General features: G+C 39.6%; 1 protein-coding gene across 2 annotated transcripts in view; it reads right to left on the minus strand.

The window, feature by feature from the left end:
• UBR1 (ubiquitin protein ligase E3 component n-recognin 1) overlaps nucleotides 1-20,896 on the minus strand; it is a 151,550-nt gene that overhangs the window by 11,893 nt on the left and 118,761 nt on the right. For both annotated transcript variants that reach the window (XM_053594091.1, XM_053594092.1), the window contains exons 38-44: nucleotides 18,300-18,367; nucleotides 16,835-16,985; nucleotides 13,323-13,410; nucleotides 11,276-11,409; nucleotides 8,555-8,663; nucleotides 5,056-5,112; nucleotides 3,446-3,523 (exon numbers count right to left, since the gene is read on the minus strand). In XM_053594091.1, coding sequence (XP_053450066.1) covers nucleotides 3,446-3,523; nucleotides 5,056-5,112; nucleotides 8,555-8,663; nucleotides 11,276-11,409; nucleotides 13,323-13,410; nucleotides 16,835-16,985; nucleotides 18,300-18,367 — 685 coding nt within the window. The remainder of the gene's footprint in view (nucleotides 1-3,445; nucleotides 3,524-5,055; nucleotides 5,113-8,554; nucleotides 8,664-11,275; nucleotides 11,410-13,322; nucleotides 13,411-16,834; nucleotides 16,986-18,299; nucleotides 18,368-20,896) is intronic.

Here is a 20,896-nt window from a genome sequence, read left to right on the forward strand (position 1 = left end):
GGGCTTAAGTGATTCTCTTGCCTCAGCCTCCCGAGTAGCTGGGACTACAGGTGCCCGCCACAGCACCTGGCTATTTTTTTGTTGCAGTTTGGCCGGGGCTGGGTTTAAACCCACCACCCTCGGCATATGGGGCCGGCACCCTACTCACTGAGCCACAGGCGCCGCCCTAATTTTTCTATTTTTAGTAGAGATGGTGTCTTGTTCTTGCTCAGGCTGGTCTCAAATTTCTGAGCTCAAGCAATCCACCTACCTCGGCCTTCCAGAGTGCTAGAATTACCAGCATTAGCCACAGAGCCTGGCCACTTAATCTTTATTCTCATGGGAAACCAGTAAGTAGTAATATCCAGGAGGATCTTCACTGTCATTAAATATTAACACTCTTCTTGGGTACCCCTAGGAGCCAAAAATCTGATACTCTTTAATATCTGGGAGATAATACTTAACTCACTAGGCTTCTGCAGTAGCAATGAAGCCCTAAAGATCAGAAGAATCATTGAATTTAGAGCAAGAGCCAGTCTTTGAAATTACCTAGCTCATTTTTTGAGGGTTGAAAGGTAAAGTGACTCAACCATTCTTTCTGTTGGCTGACTAGAAAGGGGGCTACAACATCAAGGTCACTTTTATATGGTAAAAGAAGCTAAAGTGTGAGCTACTTAAGCTCACACTTTAGCTGGGCCAGTTAACCCCCCTGCCTTCATGGCTTAAAGCAATGGTCTTGCCTAAATAAGAAAATTTCGTTAGTCATTCTGCAGGGCAGTGGTTCTCATAGTGAGAATCGCTCTGAGAGGTCGCTCTGAGAAGTCTTCAAGACCTAAAAATGATCCTAAACTATAATCTTTTTCTCTGTTTCCTTCAAGTGACAGCAAGTTATTTAACATGTGACTAAGGATTGCTATACCAAGACAGTGAATTAGGGTTACTAACTAGTAACTTTATTTTTTTGGAGACAAGAGTGTTAGTTTGTCACCCTCGGTAGAGCACCGTGGTGCCATAGCACACAGCAACCTCAAACTCTTGGACTCAAGTGCTTCTCTTGCCTCAGCCTCTGAAATTGCTGGGACTACAGGTGCCTGCCACAACAGTGGGTTATTTTTTAGAGATGAGGTCTCACTCTGGCTCAGGCTGGTCACAAACCTGTGAGCTCAGGTAATCCACCTGTCTTGGCCTCCCAGAATGCTAGGATTACAGGCGTCAGCCACCACATCTGGCCTGACTAGTAACTTCAAAATAAAATATAAGTTTGTGTTTTGAGACAGCGACCTCAGGTAGTGGGCTGCATAGGCAGGGCAGGGCAGCGAGGAGCCTGGGGAGTAGCAGCGGGATCCATGGCTGCTTCTTCTTCACTCTGTTAACTGGAAGTTTGTCTCCTAGACTGAGGAGGAACTCAAACTGACCAAATTCCCAAAGAAAAGTTTCCTCAAACGACAGCTATCAGTCACTGACATTTCAGGAGGCTGTGGGGGTAATGTGTGAAAATGGAATCTGAAGAATTTAAGAACTGGCAGCACCAGGTAGTTAATAAGGCACTAAAAGAAGAATCAGAGGTACGCAGGGATTTCAGATATAGTTACCTCCATCCCTAACCACTGACCGTGCCCTGTGTGTGTAGATGCTCCTGTTTAAAACTTTGGATGAACTTGACTGACATCATTCTTCCCTAGGCATTTGCCAAAAAAATTTATTTATTTTGTTCATAGACACTTCCATATTATAATTATAGAAGATATGTTATCTATTACAGATGTTACTAAAGCCTTGGAACTCTTTTAAAAGGATGTTTGATCATCAAAAAATAATCATTAAAGTCTTGAATAGGCTTTGATTTTCAGCCTGCTGAGGTTCTTGTCCTTTAATTACAAGTTACTACTACTTCCACGTCATCATTATCAATGCGGTTTGCTATGGGAGGTGATGTGATACCACTTGAGTGTCCAGGATACACAACTGCATCAAGGAGTTTGGGCTTATTATTTTCAAGACATAATGCATTGTAGTTTAAACATGAGACATCACATCCCAATGGCTAGCAGACATGAGTATATTTCCTTTTTCATGAATTATATGTCACATGAGTGACATTTCATTGGTGGTGTTGGTCATGAATTAACGCTACTCAAACAACTTACGTCATGTTATGGCAATGTAAGTATAGTAAAAATTATTTTTAACTTATAGGATATTATTGTATAGAAACATGTTTAAGCTTCTGTTTTTTCCCTTATAAAAGTAACTAATAGGTGATTTGCATATGATGTTAATATTGAGTAACTGTATACTGTAACTTATTTTGCTTCTTACCAGTCTTTGCAATCATCCAATTTTTTGTCCAGTAGAAATGATCAGTGAAAAGGGTGAGGGAGATAAAAACAAAGTGTGAGAACCACTGCTTCAGGGTGGTTCTGATTAAGGTGGGAGAAAACCATTGGTGGCAAAAAAGCCTAAAGGGAAGTGTGCCACTCCCACCATCTAGGGGCAAACCTGAGTCATAATGCTATCATCTGTTTTGCTGTTATGATGAGCTTCCACATAAAATTTTGCTTGAAAAAAGGGTTCTTTTAATTTTAAAAGAAAAAAATTGAGGATTTAAATTACAGAAGATGAAAGGGTAGGAAGCCCTAGAAATTGGTCCCTCTAATAAAACAACTATTGAGCTGTAAGAACGGTTTAAAGCAACTATTTTGGAATTCTAGAGAGTAGTCAAATACAGCATCCAGGGGGGTGCTTGATAAAGGAAGAGGCTGGTAAATTTTGGTGACTTTCGGCATTTTGTTTAGTGACTATGATTCTCTATCCCCCAAGCCCCTTGGCTGGTAGCCACGGGATGCTGCTCTTTTTCCTTGTGTGGCTTGCTTATGCCAGGGCAAAAGGGAATTTGTCTTCTAATAACTGAGTTGTGTGTTTAGATCTGTCTGGTGGTCCACTGAGAGGCTGGCAAAGATACAAAGAAATAGGAGCCCTCCTATATTGCTGGTGGGAACAAAGTATTGATACGTGCTACAACTGGGATAAATCTCAAAAACATGCTAACTGAAAGAAGCCACATACAAAAGGTTACATTTAGTAAGATTCCTTTTCTTATGAAATATCTGGAATAGGCAAATTTATAGAGATAGAGAGTAGACTATAGGATATCGGCAGACGGGATAAGGGGAGTGGAAGAGATTGTTGTTTTACCAGGGCAATGAAAATGCTGAAACTAGGGAGGCGGTGGATGTACAACATTGTGAATACACTGAATGCCACTAAGTTGTACACGGTTATTATTGTACGTTATGTGGGTTACACCTCAATTAAAAAAAATGACAATCACCATTATAAAAAATACCCAATGGTCGCTTAAAAGTAAAATTGTTAGTGGTGGTATATACCAAGTACAATTTGAGAAAAAGATTTAAGATAAAATCATACACACATACACACACACACACGCTCTCACACTTCTTACCTGAAATGAGAAGCTTGATTTAGGAGGCAACTATAGTCATCAGGAAGCTCTATCAAGCTATTTCTTTTTCTAGGGTACCTAGAAATATAATTTAAAAGGCAATTTTATTTTGGGGTAAACAGGCCCAGATCAAATATTGATCAAGAAGATAGAAGGAAAATGACTTAAAAATAACAAAAGGATCTGTATCTCCAATTCAAAGTAATTCTCACTATTAACTAAATTAAATCTAAACTTCTCCCAGCTTAGAATTTCAAAGCTTTACTTAGCTGCCTTCCTTTTCAAACTTAATTATGACTGTTTCCTAAGACTTAACTGTTATAATATCCTAAACTCTGATAATTGATTAGTCTTTGAACCTAAGCCCACACATCCTCATTTGTAAACAAGGGATAAATATATTTCATTCAAGAGCACAGCATCAACTTAATAACGGTTCTCAGGGTAAAAAGGGAAATATTGAATTAAACGAACTTATCAATTAAAAGGCTTACACTGATTAAATAAATGTTAACATGAATATTAGTATCAAGGACTCAAACGACTCAAATTTACAGAGCTGTTGCGTACTGAACGAGACCCTGAAGTGAAACATGGTACACTTAGTACTTAACACACATACTTGCAAATGTTATTCATTCCCATCATACTCAGACTCCCATCTGAATATGGGAAATTCTTTCCTCAAACCCAGTCAATTTAAATTCCATAGTTCTTTCCTTCACCTTCAATACATTGTATGCCTGTACTTAGGGCATCTTTTTTTTTTTTTTTTGAGACAAACTCTTGCTTTTGTTGCCAAGGCTAGAATGCAGTAGCATCATCATAGCTCACTGCAACTCCTGGGCTCAAGCCATCCTCCTGCCTCAATTTCCTGAGTAGCTGAGACTACAGGCACACACTATCATGCCTAGCTAATTTTTTCTACTTTTGGTAGAGTTGGGGTATCACTTTTGCTAAGGCTGGTTTCAAACTCCTGAGATCAACTGGTCTTCTCACCTTAGCCTCCCAGAGTGGTAGGATTATAGGTGTGAGCCACCTGGTCATACCATTTACTGAGCAAACTCAGATTTTTTTTTTTTTTTTTGAGACAGTTTCACTCTATTGCCCCTAGCGAGGGTACTCTGGTATCATCCCAGCTCACAGCAACCTCAGACTCCTGGGCTCAAGTGATCTCCCTGCCTCAACATCCCAAGTAGCTGGGACTATAGGCACCCACCACAATGCCCCGCTATCTTTTCTATTTTTAGTAGTGATGGAGTTTCACTCTTGCTCACCCTGGTCTTGAACTCCTGAGCTCAAGTGATCCTCCCCTTGGCATCCCAAAGTGCTGAGATTATAGGTGTGAGAGTCACTGCGCTCAGCCCTCCTTTGCCTTGTGATAGGCATGCACCAGCTGAAGAGGAGCTAGGGGCTTCTAACAAGTTAAGAGGCAAATGATAGTCACTCTAACAGAAAAACAGTTGTAGGGAGGATCTGATTTCTGGCAAAGACCTAATAGAAATATACTGAGTGAGTATGAAGAAGGCAAACTAGAAAGCAAGCTCAACTAACTACTTTAGGAAACACAATTTGTGGATGGGGGTAAAGGATTAAGTAGTAAAACCAACCTGACCACAGTGCTTTTTTGCTTCAAATAGTTTAGTAAGACATGATCTGTGCACCACCTGTATGTGAAGCCAAGAGAAAAAGCAGATAGTCAGTTTCAGAATAGTATTTGTCAATGAGCCATTCTCTCCAATTATTTCTGCCCTTTCTGTGTTCCCCTTCTATATTTGCCTTACATCTGCCCCTTTCGCCTCCTTTTTTTGTGTGTGTGTCTATTTTTTCCCTCTCATTAATTTCTTTTTCCTTTTTTTTTTTTGTTATTGCTAGAAAAACAGAAACCAGTTCAAGTTTACAAGAGAGAATTTCCCAGGAAATGTCAATAAAAGTGACCGGGTGTTGAGATGCCAACCATGAGACAAAAAGACAAGGCAAGCTCAAGATCCCCACTCCCCCAGGCTGGAAGAACAAAAGGAAACAATATTATTGGAACCCAGGGGCTAGGGTCACCAGTAGGATACTGGAATCCCAGGCTTGTCTGATGGGAACTGGAGCCAGAGGAAAGACACAACCACTGCCAGACATGCCGTGCAAGGCAGAGAGAGGTAGCTTGAATACTCAGGCTTTTCTTTTCTTCCTAGCCTCCAAAATCCTGCCATTGCCTCTCACTGGCTAAACCTAGGCAGAAGCCAGCTGATAAGGGAGATAAGGAAATATGGCTGTGAAGGGTCATTTCCCTATAATATAGAGCAGAGACAGAAGAGGCAAGCAAGCAGGGCCAGGAATGGCACAAAAGGCAAGGACTTTTACTTTCGAAGTTTGAAGTTTTAGTACTTGATTAAACTGGAGTAACAAGTTTAAAACCTACCTATTTCAAGAATATAAAAGCAAAATTAGCAAACCTACCATGATTATGCACAACACAAAGCATAATAGTGATTTAAAAAAAAACCAATTCATTTTGACCACAGTAGAGATCACAATACCTCATGAGAAATGAGGAAGCAAAGAAAAGAATCTGACACTGAGAACCTAGTGCACAAGAAAGGTGGCAGGAGACAGAGGCCGGCATTCACACAAATCCTGACCTGGGCACGAGGAGAAAAAGATAATGATTACAGCAAAAGGAGAAAGAAAGAGGCAGAAAAATATGGAGACTAAAGGAAATCTTGGGGGAAATCAAGTAAGAGTAACATAGTGAGAAGTGATTATAAACAGGATGGGAAATGGTGCAAAGACAGGGTAAGGAGACTAGAGGTTAGAAGGGTTGATATGCCCAGGAGGGCTGGTGACTAATGGGGCGGCGTCTGTGGCTCAGTGAGTCGGGCACCGGCCCCATGTGCTGAGGGTGGTGGGTTCAAACCCAGCCCCGGCCAAGGCCAAACTGCAACAAAAAAATATCGGGGCATTGTGGCGGGCACCTGTGGTCCCAGCTGCTCAACTCCTAAGCCCAGGAGTTGGACGTTGCTGTGAGCTGTGATGCTATGACACTCTACCGAGGGTGATAAAGTGAGACTCTGTCTCAAAAAATAAAAAAATAAATAAAATAAAATTAATGGTGTAGAAAGTTTTTCTGAAAGAACACATTTCTCTCCGGTAAGTTTAACTGATACATCTTGGATCTACCAAACGACCTTCATCCTCTCCTCAGTCACCTCCTGAGATGTGTGCTACCATGTGAGATGTGCTCCTGCTCTGGATACAGCTCCAATGTGGGTTCTTTTAATTTTTTTTAATTTTTTTATTGTTGGGGAATCATTCAGGGTCAACGAGCCAGGTTACCCTGCTTGCATTTGCTGGGTAAAGTCCATCTATTAATAGTGTCCTGCCCCAACAGGTGCATCACACACTTTGGCTCCAGACCTCTCGCCCGCTTCCCTCTTTCCCCTCCCCCCACCATGTACTGGCATCAATTGTCCTTGTATGAGAATTGAGTACATTGGATTCTTGCTTCTCCATTCTTGTGATGTTTTATTAAGAGGAATGTATTTCAACTCCATCCAAATTAACACAAAAGATGTAAAGCCACCATCCTTTTGAGTGGCTATATAGTATTCCATGGTATACATATACCACAGCTTGTTAATCCATTCCTGGTGGGCATTTAGGTTGTTTCCACAATTTGGGAATTGTAAATTGAGCTGCAATAAACAGTCTAGTGCAAATGTCCTTATGATAAAATGATTTTTTGTTCTTCTGGGTAGATGCCCAGTAATGGGATTGCAGGATTAAATGGGAGGTCTAGTTTGAGTTCTTTTGAGGATTCTCCGTACTTCCTTCCAAAAGGGTAGTATTAGTGTGTAGTCCCACCAGCAGTGTAAAAGTGTTCCCTTCTTTTCACAACCATGCCAGCATCTGTAGCTTTGAGACTTTGTGATGTGAGCTATTCTCACTGGGGTTAGATGATATCTCAGGGTGGTTTTGATTTGCATTTTTCTGGTTCTTTTAATTTTTTTTTTTTTTTTTTAGAGATAGAGTCTCCCTTTATTGCCCTTGATAGAGTGCCATGGCGTCACAGTTCATAGTAATGTTCAACTCCTGGGCTTAGGAGATTCTCTTGCCTCAGCCTCCCGAGTAGCTGGAACTACAGGTGCCTGCCACAATGCTCGGCTCTTTTTTTGTTGCAGTTTGGCCAGGGCCGGGTTCCAACCTGCCACCCTTGGTATATGGGGCTGGTGCCCTACCCTTTGAGCCACAGGCGCCGCCTGGTTCTTTTAAAAATTTTTTTTTTTTTTTTTGAGACAGTCTCACTATGCTGCCCTTGGTAGAGTGCCATGGTGTCACAGCTCCCAGCAACCTCAAACTCTTGGGCTTAAGCCATTCTCTTGCCTCAGCCTCCCAAGTAGCTGGAATGATAGGTGCCCACCACAACACCTGGCTATTTTTTGTTGCAGTTGTCATTGTTACTTAGCTCGGCCAGTCTGGGCTTGAACCTGCCGCCTTTGGTGTATGTGGCTGGTGCTGTAACCACTGTGCTACAGGTACCAAGCCTTTTTTTTTTTTGAGACAGAATCTCATGCTGTCAGAGTGCCATGGCATCACAGCTCACAGCAACCTCAAACTCTTGGGCTTAAGCGATTCTCTTGCCTCAGCTTCCCGAGTAGCTGGGACTATAGGTGCCCACCACAACGCCCAGCTATTTTTGTTGCAGTTGCCACTGCTGTTTTAGCTGGCCAGAGCCGGGTTTGAACCTGCCACACTTGGTATACAGGACCAGCGCCCTACCCACTGAGCCACAGGCACCAGCCAGTTCTTTTAATTTTTAATTGTGACTTTATGCCTGTTAGCAACATTCTCTCCTTCCCTACATTTAAAACTGGTATGAGAAACCAGCTGTGGGTAAAATAAGTAAAATGAATGGTTGTCATGGCAGAGCAAGCAGAAATTCTAGCTCAATGTGGCTGCTAGTTTTATCTCCATGCCTTAAGTGTATGAATATAAACTAGCAATCTTCTATTTTGCCCTTCAATCAATGCTAATCAATCTAAAAGCTTAGCAAGTAATTGTAATTTAAAATTTGCAAACTATATAATAACCCACCAATGACATTTTACCCCATAGTACCTCTGGAGCAAGGGCCGTATGGTATCCCAATACTCCTGGAAGAGCAGGAACAAATTTGTGGGTAAAGATAGATAGCTACAAAGTGCACTGAACTCTCCTTCTGCAGAATCTGCAAGAGAATAAAAACACATTTCATAAGCTTGTTACTCTTACCTGGTCAATCAACAGAATTTCTTCATTGTTTACGTTCATTTCTATAATCTCTGTAGATGGAGTATATTTTGTACTCTATGAAACCAGGGGTAGCAAATAATCCAGAAATCCTCTTAAAACATATATCTGATTGAGTCACCCTCTTGATCAGCTAGCATCACACTTAGAAAAAGTACAGTATAATACAAAGTCCTATGAGATCTGCCCCTGGATGCCTCTTGAATCTCATATCCTTTTGCCCTCCCCCTTTTACTTAGGCTTCAGACATACTCACGTCTTTGCTGTTTTTTGACTATGCCAAAGAAAGCCTTTGCATTTATCATATCTTCTCCTTAAGAATACTCCTCCTTCAGTTCAATCTCATCTATGCAGCTCTTTGTTCAATGTCTCCTTCCCAGAAATGTCTTCCATGACTACTTAAGGAGCTCCCCACTTTTTCCAGTACTATTTTCATGACCTGCTTTTTCTTTGCAGCATTTGTCATCATGATATTCTATTATATATATTTATCTGTTTATTTATATTTGGTTTCCTTCCAACAGAGGAATTTTATTTTATTCACTGCTATACTGTAGCAACTACTAGATAAATAAATAAACTATTGTTGGGCTGGGTGCGGTGGTTCACACCTGTAATCCTAGCACTCTGGGAGGCTAAGGTGGGTGGATTGCCTGAGTTCTAGGTTTGAGACCATCATGAGCCAGAGTGAGACCTCATCCCTAAAAAATAGCTTGGCATTGTGGCAGGTGCCTATAATCCCAGCTACTTGGGAGGATGAGGTAAGAGAATCACTTGAACTCAAGAGTTTGAGGTTGCTGTTACCTATGATGACACAACACTCTACTGAGGGCGACAAAATGAGACTCTGTGTCAAAAAAAACCCCAAAACCCCACAATTGTTGTGTGTGTGCAAACAACAGATTTGTATTGGCAACTACTTGGAAGGTGGCATCCTATTTTATGTAGAACATGACCTATACAAATAAAGGTAACCTGGTCATATTATTCTGAAAAGGACAAAAGGATAAATCTCCAAATAATCTTGGTGCCTCTACCAAAAATCAAAGATTTTTGATTTTTACCCATAAAGCACATGGAAGCTGTCTCTTACTTTGGTGTAAATTTAGAGGCAAGTAAATGAGAAAGAAAAAAATGACCCTGTTGCTTAAATTTACATGACCTTGGTTGCTTCTGACAAGCCTTCATCCAAGAACATTTAAATTCCTTAATATTTTCAAAATTCAAATAACCAAGTATACAGTGGTCTTCCTCCTATCTAGACAGTTCTCTTATCTAAAGTAACCAGTGTTTCTAGTTATAGTGTAGTTTCTAATTACTTGTATATCCTATCCATTTATCTTTTTTTTTTTAAATAACTATGATCACCATCATCTTTATTTGTGTTCTGCTGCTCCCTGGAATCCTGGGATGGAGAAGTGATCTCAAGGTGGTGGGCAGGAGAGGCTTTCATTCAGTTTTTGTTTCTTGTGGAGACAAAATCTCACTCTGTTGCCTCAGTTAGAGTGTTGTGGCATCAGCTTAGCTCACAGCAACTTCAAACTCTTGGGTTCAGGCAATCCTCCTGCGTCAGCCTCCAAGAGCTGGGACAACAGGCGCTTGTCACAACACCCAGCTAGTTTTTCTATCTTTAGTAGAGATACAGTCTCACTTTGCTCAGGCTGGAAGTTACATTCTTCATGCAGGCATTTTATAAGCTCAAGCACATCAGATATACACAGATAGGAGCCAAAAGTATATACACAGATAGGAGTGAAAAGTCAGTCTTACAGATTATGAAGCTAACCTGGTTTTTGGCCTCACCTTTAACCTACACTAGGACAGGGGCACACATGTTTGAAGCGAACACAGATGAAAGAGATGGGGAGTGGAGAAGTAATTTTGCCTGCTCTAACCTTGGTTTTTTTTTTTTTTTTTGGAGACATTGTCTCAAGCTGTCACCCTAGGTAGAGTGCCATGGTGTCATAGCTCACAGCAACCTCAAACTCTTGGGCTTAAGCAATTCTCTTGCTTCAGCTTCCCAAGTTGCTGGGACTACAGACACCTGCCACAATGCCCAGCTATTTTTTGGTTACAGTTGTCATTGTTGTTTGGCAGGCCTGGGCTGGATTTGAACCTGCCAGCTCTGGTGTATGTGGCTGGCGCCCTAGCCTCTGAGCTACAGGTGCCGAGCCTAACCTTGTATTCTTGATCTTATTTAAGGCAGTCTCACTTTATCATCCTCAATAGAGTTCTGTGGTAGATAGCTCATAGCAACCTCAAACTGGGCTCAAGCAATCCTCTTGCCTTGGTCTCCCAAGTAGCTGGGACTACAGGCACTTGCCACAATGCCTGACTAGTTTTTTCTAATCTTAGTAGAGACAGGGTCTCTCACTCTTGCTCAGATTTGTCTTGAACTCCTGAGCTCAAATGATCCACCTGCCTTGGCCTCCTAGAGTGCTAGATTATAGGCATGAGCCACTATGCTCGGCCTTGTGTAATCTTAATCTTAAAGGCAAAAACAAAAAAAGTTTCCCATTTTCTACTCTGTGATTTCGTTTTACTACTTACTGTTAAATAGTTCTTCAGGGGGAGTTACTCCAAGTAAATAGTAGAAAAACAATGCAGCACAGCGAAGGAAAGGGGTGATGCCATTCTTCAATGAGACCCACAAATACCAGCCAGGAGTATTACACTCAATGCAGCTAAGAGAAAATAATTCCAGAACACAACACTGTTGAGACTAACACACTAGATTTTAAAAACATACCCTTTCAAAAATACAAGCACTGAAAATTATTATCCGTGTATTATTTTTAAACATTTAAAACAAAATATTTAACTACTTAATAATTCTAGTCTTTAAATTTCCTAAAGAAAATCAGAAATCTGGCATCTTTGATAATGTAGACTTTTTTTGACAATGTAGACTTTTTTTATATTGTCCTGTGAACTTACCAAATGATCAAATCAAGTGGAGATGTTTTTATTTTTATTTTTTTTTTGTAGAGACAGAGTCTCACTTTATTGGCCCTCGGTAGAGTGCCATGGCATCACACAGCTCACAGCAACCTCCAACTCCTGGGCTTAAGCGATTCTCTTGCCTCAGCCTCCCGAGTAGCTGGGACTACAGGCGCCCGCCACAACGCCCAGCTATTTTTTGGTTGCAGTTCAGCCGGGGCCGGGTTTGAACCCGCCATCCTTGGTATATGGGGCCGGCATCTTACCGACTGAGCCACAGGCACCGCCCATGGAGATGTTTTTATATTTGAGTAAACAGGTGTCTACTGAGTTCATTCATTTGTTTATTTGACACAGGGTCTCACTGTCATCTGAGCTAGAGTACGGCAGTATCCTCACAGCTCACTACAACCTCAAACTCCTGGGTTCAAGTAATCCTAGCAAGTAGCTAGGACTATAAGCACACCACCGTGCCAGGCTACTTTTAAAATTTTTTGTAGAGAGAAGGTCTCACTATGTTGCTCAGGGTAGTCTTGAATGCCTCAGCTTCCAAAAAGCTAGGATTATAGGTATGAATCATTGCACTTGGCCCACTATTCAGATTTCGAAGGCAAAGAACTACTCTCCTCATTTTCCTAGGTATAGATCAAAAATGAACAAAACAACAAGGCAAGTAAAAATCTACATTAAAGAAGCCTGACAGGTTAAATTAAAAAATTTCAATCTTCAACATAAAGCTTGCTAAAATTTTTTTTTGAGATTAAAAACTTTTGTAATGAAATAAGGAAAAAACTTATCAATAACCAAAGCAACTGAGTTAGCTACAAGAAATTAATACTTCCCTGATTTTTTGTATTAAAATTGATTGGTGATTTATTTGTAGGGCTATGAAGCTATCCTGTGTGATACTGTAATGGTTCAGCACAAAGAATGAATCCTAATGTAAACTATGGGCTTTAATTAATAATAACGTATCAATATTGGTCTATCATGTATAACAAGTGTACCACCCTAATGCAAAATGTTAATGGAGGAAACTGAAGGAGGGAGAGATTAAATGGAAAATCTTTACACTTTTGCTCAGTGTTTCTAAAATGGTTCTAAAGCAGAAAGTCTATTAACTCTAAAAAAAAAAAAAAAAGCCTGCTGAAAAAGATGCTAACTAGGGGAATTTAGCAGCAGATGAAGTTCAATAGAGCACTCCTATTTCTAAAATGTATGTACAAATACATAATAACGAGTATTTACAAATATATTTCCCACATTACCCATAACAGACTAAAAAAATCTATAATTAAAGTGCATGGAACATACCAACTGTTGTGGATGGCTATAAAAGGATAAACCTATTTTCTACATTTATGTAAATTCTAATTACTAGGATTTGTTAAAGTTCTATCATCTTTTGCCTATTTTCTCAAAACAATTTACAAGAGTAAAGATGTGCCAAATTTGTTTTAAGTCTCAGAAAAAAAATAAGTGGGTAGTTGTTATTCCAACCTACTGCCTTCTACTTTGAGGTAAAATCATCAGACTAGTGTTCTTCACTGTAAGCCTATCCTGTAGGAAGGCCACATGCTAAAAGCCCTTAACTGATTTTTAACAGCTGGAATTATTAAATTACTGAAATAGACTGGACTAACGGGCTGCTACTCACCCACTTGTGTATCGGGAAACTTCTGCAAAGAAAGAAGATGCAGAACGAGCCTCTTCACTGTCTTCTTGAACCTGAGCAAGGGGGAGGCCTAAAAAAGAAATTCTGCAAGATAAATTTATGCATTTGCTATTCAGTTTACAAATTACAACTCGATTTCATGGTTCCAAGATAATGAACAAAGTTCACACAACTGAGGTTCTTTCCCTTGTTCTTACTCTAAATAGTTGATTTTGTGTGTGTGTGTGGGGGGAGGTGGGAGAGACAAGAGTCTTGCTCTGTTGCCAAGGCTCGGGTACAGTGGCATCATCATAGCTCACTGCAACCTCAAACTCCTGAACCCAAGTGATCCTCCTGCTTCTGCCTCAGCCTTCAGAATAGCTGAGACTATAGGCCTGTGTCAGCTAATTTTTGTACTCTTTGTTAGAGACTGGGTTTCTTTCTTGCTCAAGGTGGTCTTGAACTCCTGGCTTCAAGCAATCCTCCCACCTTGGTCTCCCAAAATGTTAAGAGTTACAGGCAAGAGTCACCAGGCCCAGCCAATTGTTGATTCTAAATATTAAAATTGTTAGGTAAATTTTAATTACCTGTACATTAGCTGAAGAAGCAAATAGGGCAGAATCACTAAACATAGATGCTAAAAGTGGATATTTAATATTTACTTCTTTATAATATGACCAGGGAAATAAATTAGTGGGTGCCTGCTAAATGGCTCTAAAAAGGAAAGTCTATTAACTTAAAAAAAAAAAAAATTCCTGCTCTGGGTTCCTAGGAAACTTAGCCAATTCAATTGCTGGTGCTTCCCGCCTTCAAACTCAGAGTCCCATAAAAAGAACTCTGTGAGGTCCTTTTCCTCCACTGACCTATCCTTGATAAGGAACAGCATAAGCCTTTCCAGTAATTGCCGACTCTACCACTTATATTAAGGCTCTAGTAAGTGATTTAACTTCTAGATTCTGAACTTCAGTATTATTACATTAAAATGGAGATAAAAATGCCTACTTTGCAGTTTGCTGTGATCGATGGTTACTGCACATTTGAATAGTGCTCTATTGTTTTAAAAATGTTTTTGTTTATGCATTAAAATATCTGAAAGGTCACAGTTAAAACTGTCTGGAGTAATTTTATATTATCTTGAATGAATATTGCTATTCCTTTTCATTTTCCAAATAAGATCTCTTTAGGAAAAATTTTTTTTTTAAAGAGGAAGACATATCATATATTCATATTGATTTTTTCAATTCAAACGTTAAGAGTACAGGCTGGATATGGTGGCTCATGCCTGTAATCCTAGCACTCTGGGAGGCCAAGCTGGTATATTCCTTAAGCTTAGTAGTATGAGACCAGCCTGAGCCACAGTGAAACCCTGTCTCTACTAAAAATACAAAAACTAGACAAATGTGGTAGCACCTGCCTGTATAGTCCCAGTTACTCGGAAGTCTGAGGCAAGAGGTTTGCTCAAGTCCAAGAGATTGAAATTACTCTGAGCTGTGATGCCACAGCACTCTACTCAGGGTGACCAAGTGAGACTGTCTCAAAAACAAACAAAAAAGCCAAACAACACAAATGTTAGAGTTCAATAGTTGTATGTGATTTTCTTTTTGGGGGGGTAGTTTGGGGCAAATTTTATATGCCATGAAATGTATAAATATTAAGTTCTCTAACTGATGAGTTTGACAATGCATACACCCATAAAATATTTATTTTATTTTATTATTTATTTATTTTTTTGAGACAGAGTCTCACTATGTTGCCCTCGGTACAGTGCCATGGTGTCACAGCTCACAGCAACCTCAAAGTCTTGGGCTTAAGCAAGTCTCTTGCCTCAGCCTCCTAAGTAGCTGGGCACTTGCCACAACGCCCTGCTATTTTTTGGTGCAGTTGTGATTATTGTTTAGCTGGCCCAGGCCGGGTTAAAACCCCCCTGTGCAACGGTTGTGGCTGGCGCCGTAACTACTGTGCAACAGGCATGGAGCCAAGATGTTTACTTTTAATCAATAAATTGTATTTAGAGCAGTTTCAGGTTCACAGTAAAACTGAGCATGGAGTACAGAGGGTTCTCATATACCATCTGTCCCCATAAACATACAACCTCTCCCACTATCGACATCCAGCACCAAAGTAGTACATTTGCTATAATAAATGAACCTACATTGCCATATCATTATCACCCCAAAACCACAGTTTACATTAGGATTCATTTTTGGTGTTGTGTACATTCCATGGGTTTGGACAATGTATAGTGACACTTATGCACCATTGTAGTATTATACAGAACATTTCCCTGCCCTAAAAAATCCTCTGTGCTCCACCTATTCATCCCTCCCCCATTCCCTTAGCTCTGTCAACCACTAATCTTTTTACTGTCTTCGTAGTTTTGCCTTCTCTAGAGTGTCATAGTGAGGTTCATAAAGCATGTAGCCTTTTCAGATTGTCTTCTTTCAGTCAGTGATAGGCATTTGAGTTTTTTCTTTTATCTTTTCATGGCTTGATACCTCATTTCTTTTTAACACTGGATAATATTTCATTCCCTAGATGTTTTAACATTTATTTATCTACTCATCTATTAAAGGACATCTTGGTTTCTTCCAAGTTTGGGCAATTATGAATTACAGAAATTATGAATAAAGCTGCATCCTTGCACAGGTTTTTATGTGAACATAATACCTTCAATTCATTTGAGTAAAAACCAAGAAACAAGACTGCTGGATCATATGGTAAGAGTATATTTAGTGTTATAAGAAACTTGCCAAACTGTCCTCCACCATTTGGAGTCACCAAAGTGACTCCACCATTTTGCATTCCCATCAATAAAAAATAAAGAGTTTCTGTTGTTCCACACTGCAAGCAGTTGGTGTTTCGGATTTTGCCACGGAACTCTACCCAAGGCAAGAGAGTGAGACTGTCTCAAACAACAACAACAGCCAGACTCTAAAAAGACATTTATATCACAATTCTATAATCTTATATCACTCATAGTTTCAAATAAACATTTATTCAAAAAGCATTTAATGAGCATTTATTTGGTTTAACAAAGATTGCTAGATATTCGAAGAATATCGAATTAGGAGAGAAGATTTTAAAATCTGATTGTTCCCTATCATTAAGAAACTTACACTTGAGATGCAAGAGCAGAGAGAAAGGAGAAATAGGGTCAGGAGTAATTAGATATAACCAGAAACAACTATAAAACAAGTGTTAAATGCTATAAAATGAACACGGTGCTATCATTCTAGCTAGAAGAATCAAGAATGGTTTTATGGACAGGCTCATAAAAGGGATGAAAGTACTCATGTAGGAATAAACCTTGGAGAGACCTTGAGAATGGGGAATTTGTGGTCTCCTGCATCTCTGCAGAGCAGCTGAAAATTAAAGAACCAAATAGTTTCAGCTAATTATCCCTTTCACCTCTTATTCTCCCTTTCCCTGTTTAAATAGCATCCAGAAACAAATGATAATCATTCAAAAGATATAACATACAACTTAGAAATTCAACACCCAGATGGAAGCTTTACCTGTGTCTATTGTAAGAAGTATCTGAAGCATGTGTGCCATAGTGATCAAATGGAAGAGATAAAGGTGGTTATAGGAAGAACTAACTGATGAAGGCTGCAGATCAACAGTGTCATCCCAATACAAGGATGGGAACGCTAACACAGCACCTACCTATGAAAGAAAAATGGATATTAGCATGGGTAACAATAAAAGACCAATACAAATTAGTCTCATAACTGAATGTGAAGGGCAGCAGATGCTGCACTGTTTATTTTTTTTTTTAAAGAACCACCATATTTGTCCTAGTTATTCAATAGAATATCTTAGAATATAATGTATCAGAAATGGAGGACAGGCTCGGCGCCCGTAACACAGTGGTTATGGCACCAGCCACTTGCATTGAGGCTCTTGGGTTCGAACCTGGCCTGGGCCAGCTAAACAATAATGACAACTGCAACAAAAAAAAAGCTGGGTGTTGTAGCAGGCACCTATAGTCCCAGGTACTTGGGAGGCTGAGCAAGAGAATCGCTTGAGCCCAAGAGTTTGAGGTTGCTGTGAGCTGTCACCATGGCACTCTACCCAGAGCAACAAAGTGAGACTATCTCAAAAAAAAAGAAAGAAAGAAAGAAAGAAAGAAATGGAAGACAAAGGTCACCACCAAATGGGTGATCCTTTTGCTAGGTCTACTTATCCTAGGTCTAAGTTGTGGTTCTCAACAGTGTGGTTCGTTAGATTCGACAATACAATTATTGGGGAACTCTTAAAATAACACTTGATACAGAGGCCTCACTCCAGTCTAACCAAACCAGAATCTCTGTGAGTAGGACCCAGTTTCCTGTATTCTTTTCAAAGCTCCCCAGGAGACCAATAGACAGTGAGGGTTGACAACCACTGAACAGAGGCCTGGATAATGAAGGCTGGGGATGCTAACTAAGCTTGTATCCATAAACTCTATGCTCCCAGCCCCACCACTGCTTTCTCAACAGAACTCAGTTTGAAGAAATGATATCATCAGAGGGTGGAAAAGCTCTGTAAGAAACTCACAACACATCTGCCATCTATGCATAGCTGTTTTGGGGAAGCCTATATCCATCCGTGCTCTGGTCCCTATCACCAAATAACTTAAAGATAGCTCACACTGTCACTCCCTGCTTACAATGTAAAGAAGAAAACGGACCAGTGAGGGTAGGGATGGAGGAGGAAGGATAATATGAACTAGAAAAAGCTTGCTTGTACAGACACCAACTAACATCAACAGGCTATTACAAAGAAAAAAATAAAAGAGCTTTCATTTTTAAAGTGAATTTGATGTCTCTGTCAAATCTGTACCTGTACCTGTATTTGTAAATAAAATGAACAGAAGAAACCAAATTTTATATGCTGAGCACCAACAATTCATAATCTTGAAGAGAGTATGAATTTGAATGAGGAAAACACATGGAATTATAAACTTGAATGACTTAAAAAACATTTCTGAGCACTTACCAAAACATGAAACAAATCTATAGATAGAAGGCATGGTATATCTTCTGATTTTAGGTTAGGAAGAACAACTGAAACAAACAAAAAGTTAATATCATTCAGTCAGTAAGATAGCAATGTACTTAAATAAAACGCATGCGAAATATATCTAAAATGAACATATAATAGGGTTATAAAATACAGAAACTCATATATCACACCTTTAAGATACAGCAACGCAACGATAATGAAAGACAATTGGAACTAAGAAAACGTCCATGGAAACTTGGGATACGATTTAAGGGCTGAAGGATAAGATGCAGGAGGAAAAGGTAAGTGGACTAGCACAAGTGAAACAGATTGTTCAAGAAATTGATTGTTCTTACTTGCTAAATAAGTAAGAAGAATTACTTTTACGCAAAGTTCCCCCTATGGCTTTTTTCCCCCAATTGCACATTTCTAAATGTTTTGTGATACATATATGTGAACAAATTTGGAGTGGGGAACAGAGAGGTTGCTGTGAGCTGTCACCTGTCTCAAAGCAGGATGGGTGAGATGAGGAAAGAGAAGATCCTCCTAAAAAAAATTAGATAATTTATGTGGATTGATGATCTGGAAGAAATCCAGACAGATCAAAAGCTATCACTTTTCTAATTTGGTCCATCTCTAAGGAAAAGCAATAAATCCTGAAATGAAGGAAAGAGGGGCAAAGACATGAAATCAAGAACTCAAGACAACAGATATGGTTTTATATATAAATTAGGGAATTAATTATATCTCAATAAAGCTGTTATTTTTTAAAATGAGGCAGAGAAGATGCTTTTTAGACAATGTCAATTTCTTAAACTAAAAATAGCCCTGTAGAGGCTGGGTGCAGTGGCTCACACCTATAATCCAAGCACTTTGGGAGGCTGAGATGGGTGTATTGCTTGAGCACATGAGTTCAAAACCAGCCTGAGCAAGAGTGAGACCCCATCTCTAAAAACAGCTGGGTGTTGTGGTGGGCAGCTGTAGTCCCATATACTTGGGAGGCTGAGACCAGAGAATCACTTGAGCCCTGGAGAGGTTGCTGTGAGCTATGATGCCACAGCACTCTACCAAGGGCAACAAAGTGACACTCTGTCTCAAAAAAACAACAATATAGCTCTGAATTCTGGACTTATTTCTCTCATTTTTTCTGTTACTAATTTTAGTTCAAAATATTGAATAAAGACTATTTGAACTACTACATTCAGATACACATATTATCCTTAATATTTCCTTCCTTCAATCTAACCTATCAATATCAAATTAACTCCAGAATGCTATGACCAAAGTTTTTAAAAATTCCCTGAAGAATAAAGTTCAACTTTTCCTCTGGGGCATTTAAGAGCCTATATTTTTATCAAATAACTTCATGCTTGTCTATTTATAGATTCCCCCACTCTTATCAAACTTGTCTATTATGAACATACCACACACTCTCTTATCTCCTCAATCTTTACTTAAAAGTGCCCTATGTTTGTTTGGCATGCTCTTTGTTCCTTCCAACTTGCCTATCAGGTACCCCTCCTTTCAAGGTTTAATTCAAATCCTACCCCACATTAAAGGAGATAACAGGAGAGGCCCACAGTGATCTTTGGAAGCACATTATTTGTGGGGAACACATATGGCATTTGACTATTTTAAAATGTGTGTTTTCATAGAGGTTCTGCTTCTTTCATTCATTCATAAGCATTATAATGGGAAGGACTGTATTTTATACTATACCTTATTATACAGTCTATAGCCCTAATGCTCCTGCTCATAAATTTTTATATGAAAAACTTTCATATACAGTATAAGCACAAAGCTACATTACAGACCAAAAACCACATCAATTCCATCAGTTACTGCTAATTAGAGATTATACATTATCATTTTAGTCTGGGCCATCTAGGATAATGTGTTTTTGTTTTTGTTTTTTTGAGACAGTCTCACTTTGCTGCCCTTGGTCGAGTGCCATAGTGTCATAGCTCACAGCAACCTTGAACTTGGGCTCAAGCAATCCTCTTGCTTCAGCCTCCCACGTAGGTGGGACTACAGGTACCCACCTGCTATTTTTAAAGATGGAGTCTCACTCTTGCAAAAGCTGGTCTCAACTCCTGAGCTCAGGCAATCCACCTGCCTCAGCCTCCCAGAGTGCTAGGATTACAGGCATGAGCCACCTCACCCAGGTAAGATAATGTTATTTTAATGTTTACTTTGCGGTGTATTTAACATTATAAATCCCATAATGTGTGATAAGTACAAAAGTGGTTAGGCTATTTGGAAGTATGAGTAAAACAATGCATCTGAATGATGACAAATGGAAAAGAATGCCAAAAAATTAAAAAACAATGGTGAAAGTGCTAATGAAACTTGGGGTTGCAGCCTTGGATAGAGCTGTAGAATCCCCACATCAAGAGAGGGAGCAGAAAGCTGCTCGGGAAGAGCTACCTAAGCAGCTGGTAGAAAACTGATAAGGAAGAAAGTTACCTGTTTGAACAAATTTTCAAAGTAAAAAAATTGATCTATTTTGTTGGGAAAAAAATGCCTGCTACTTTAGCTAGAAGACTATTCCTGGCTTTTAAAGCTTTAAACCTGAATAACTCACTTATTTG

Source organism: Nycticebus coucang, chromosome 6 (genome assembly GCF_027406575.1).
Source record: "Nycticebus coucang isolate mNycCou1 chromosome 6, mNycCou1.pri, whole genome shotgun sequence".
In the NCBI taxonomy this organism is placed as follows: Eukaryota; Metazoa; Chordata; class Mammalia; order Primates; family Lorisidae; genus Nycticebus; species Nycticebus coucang.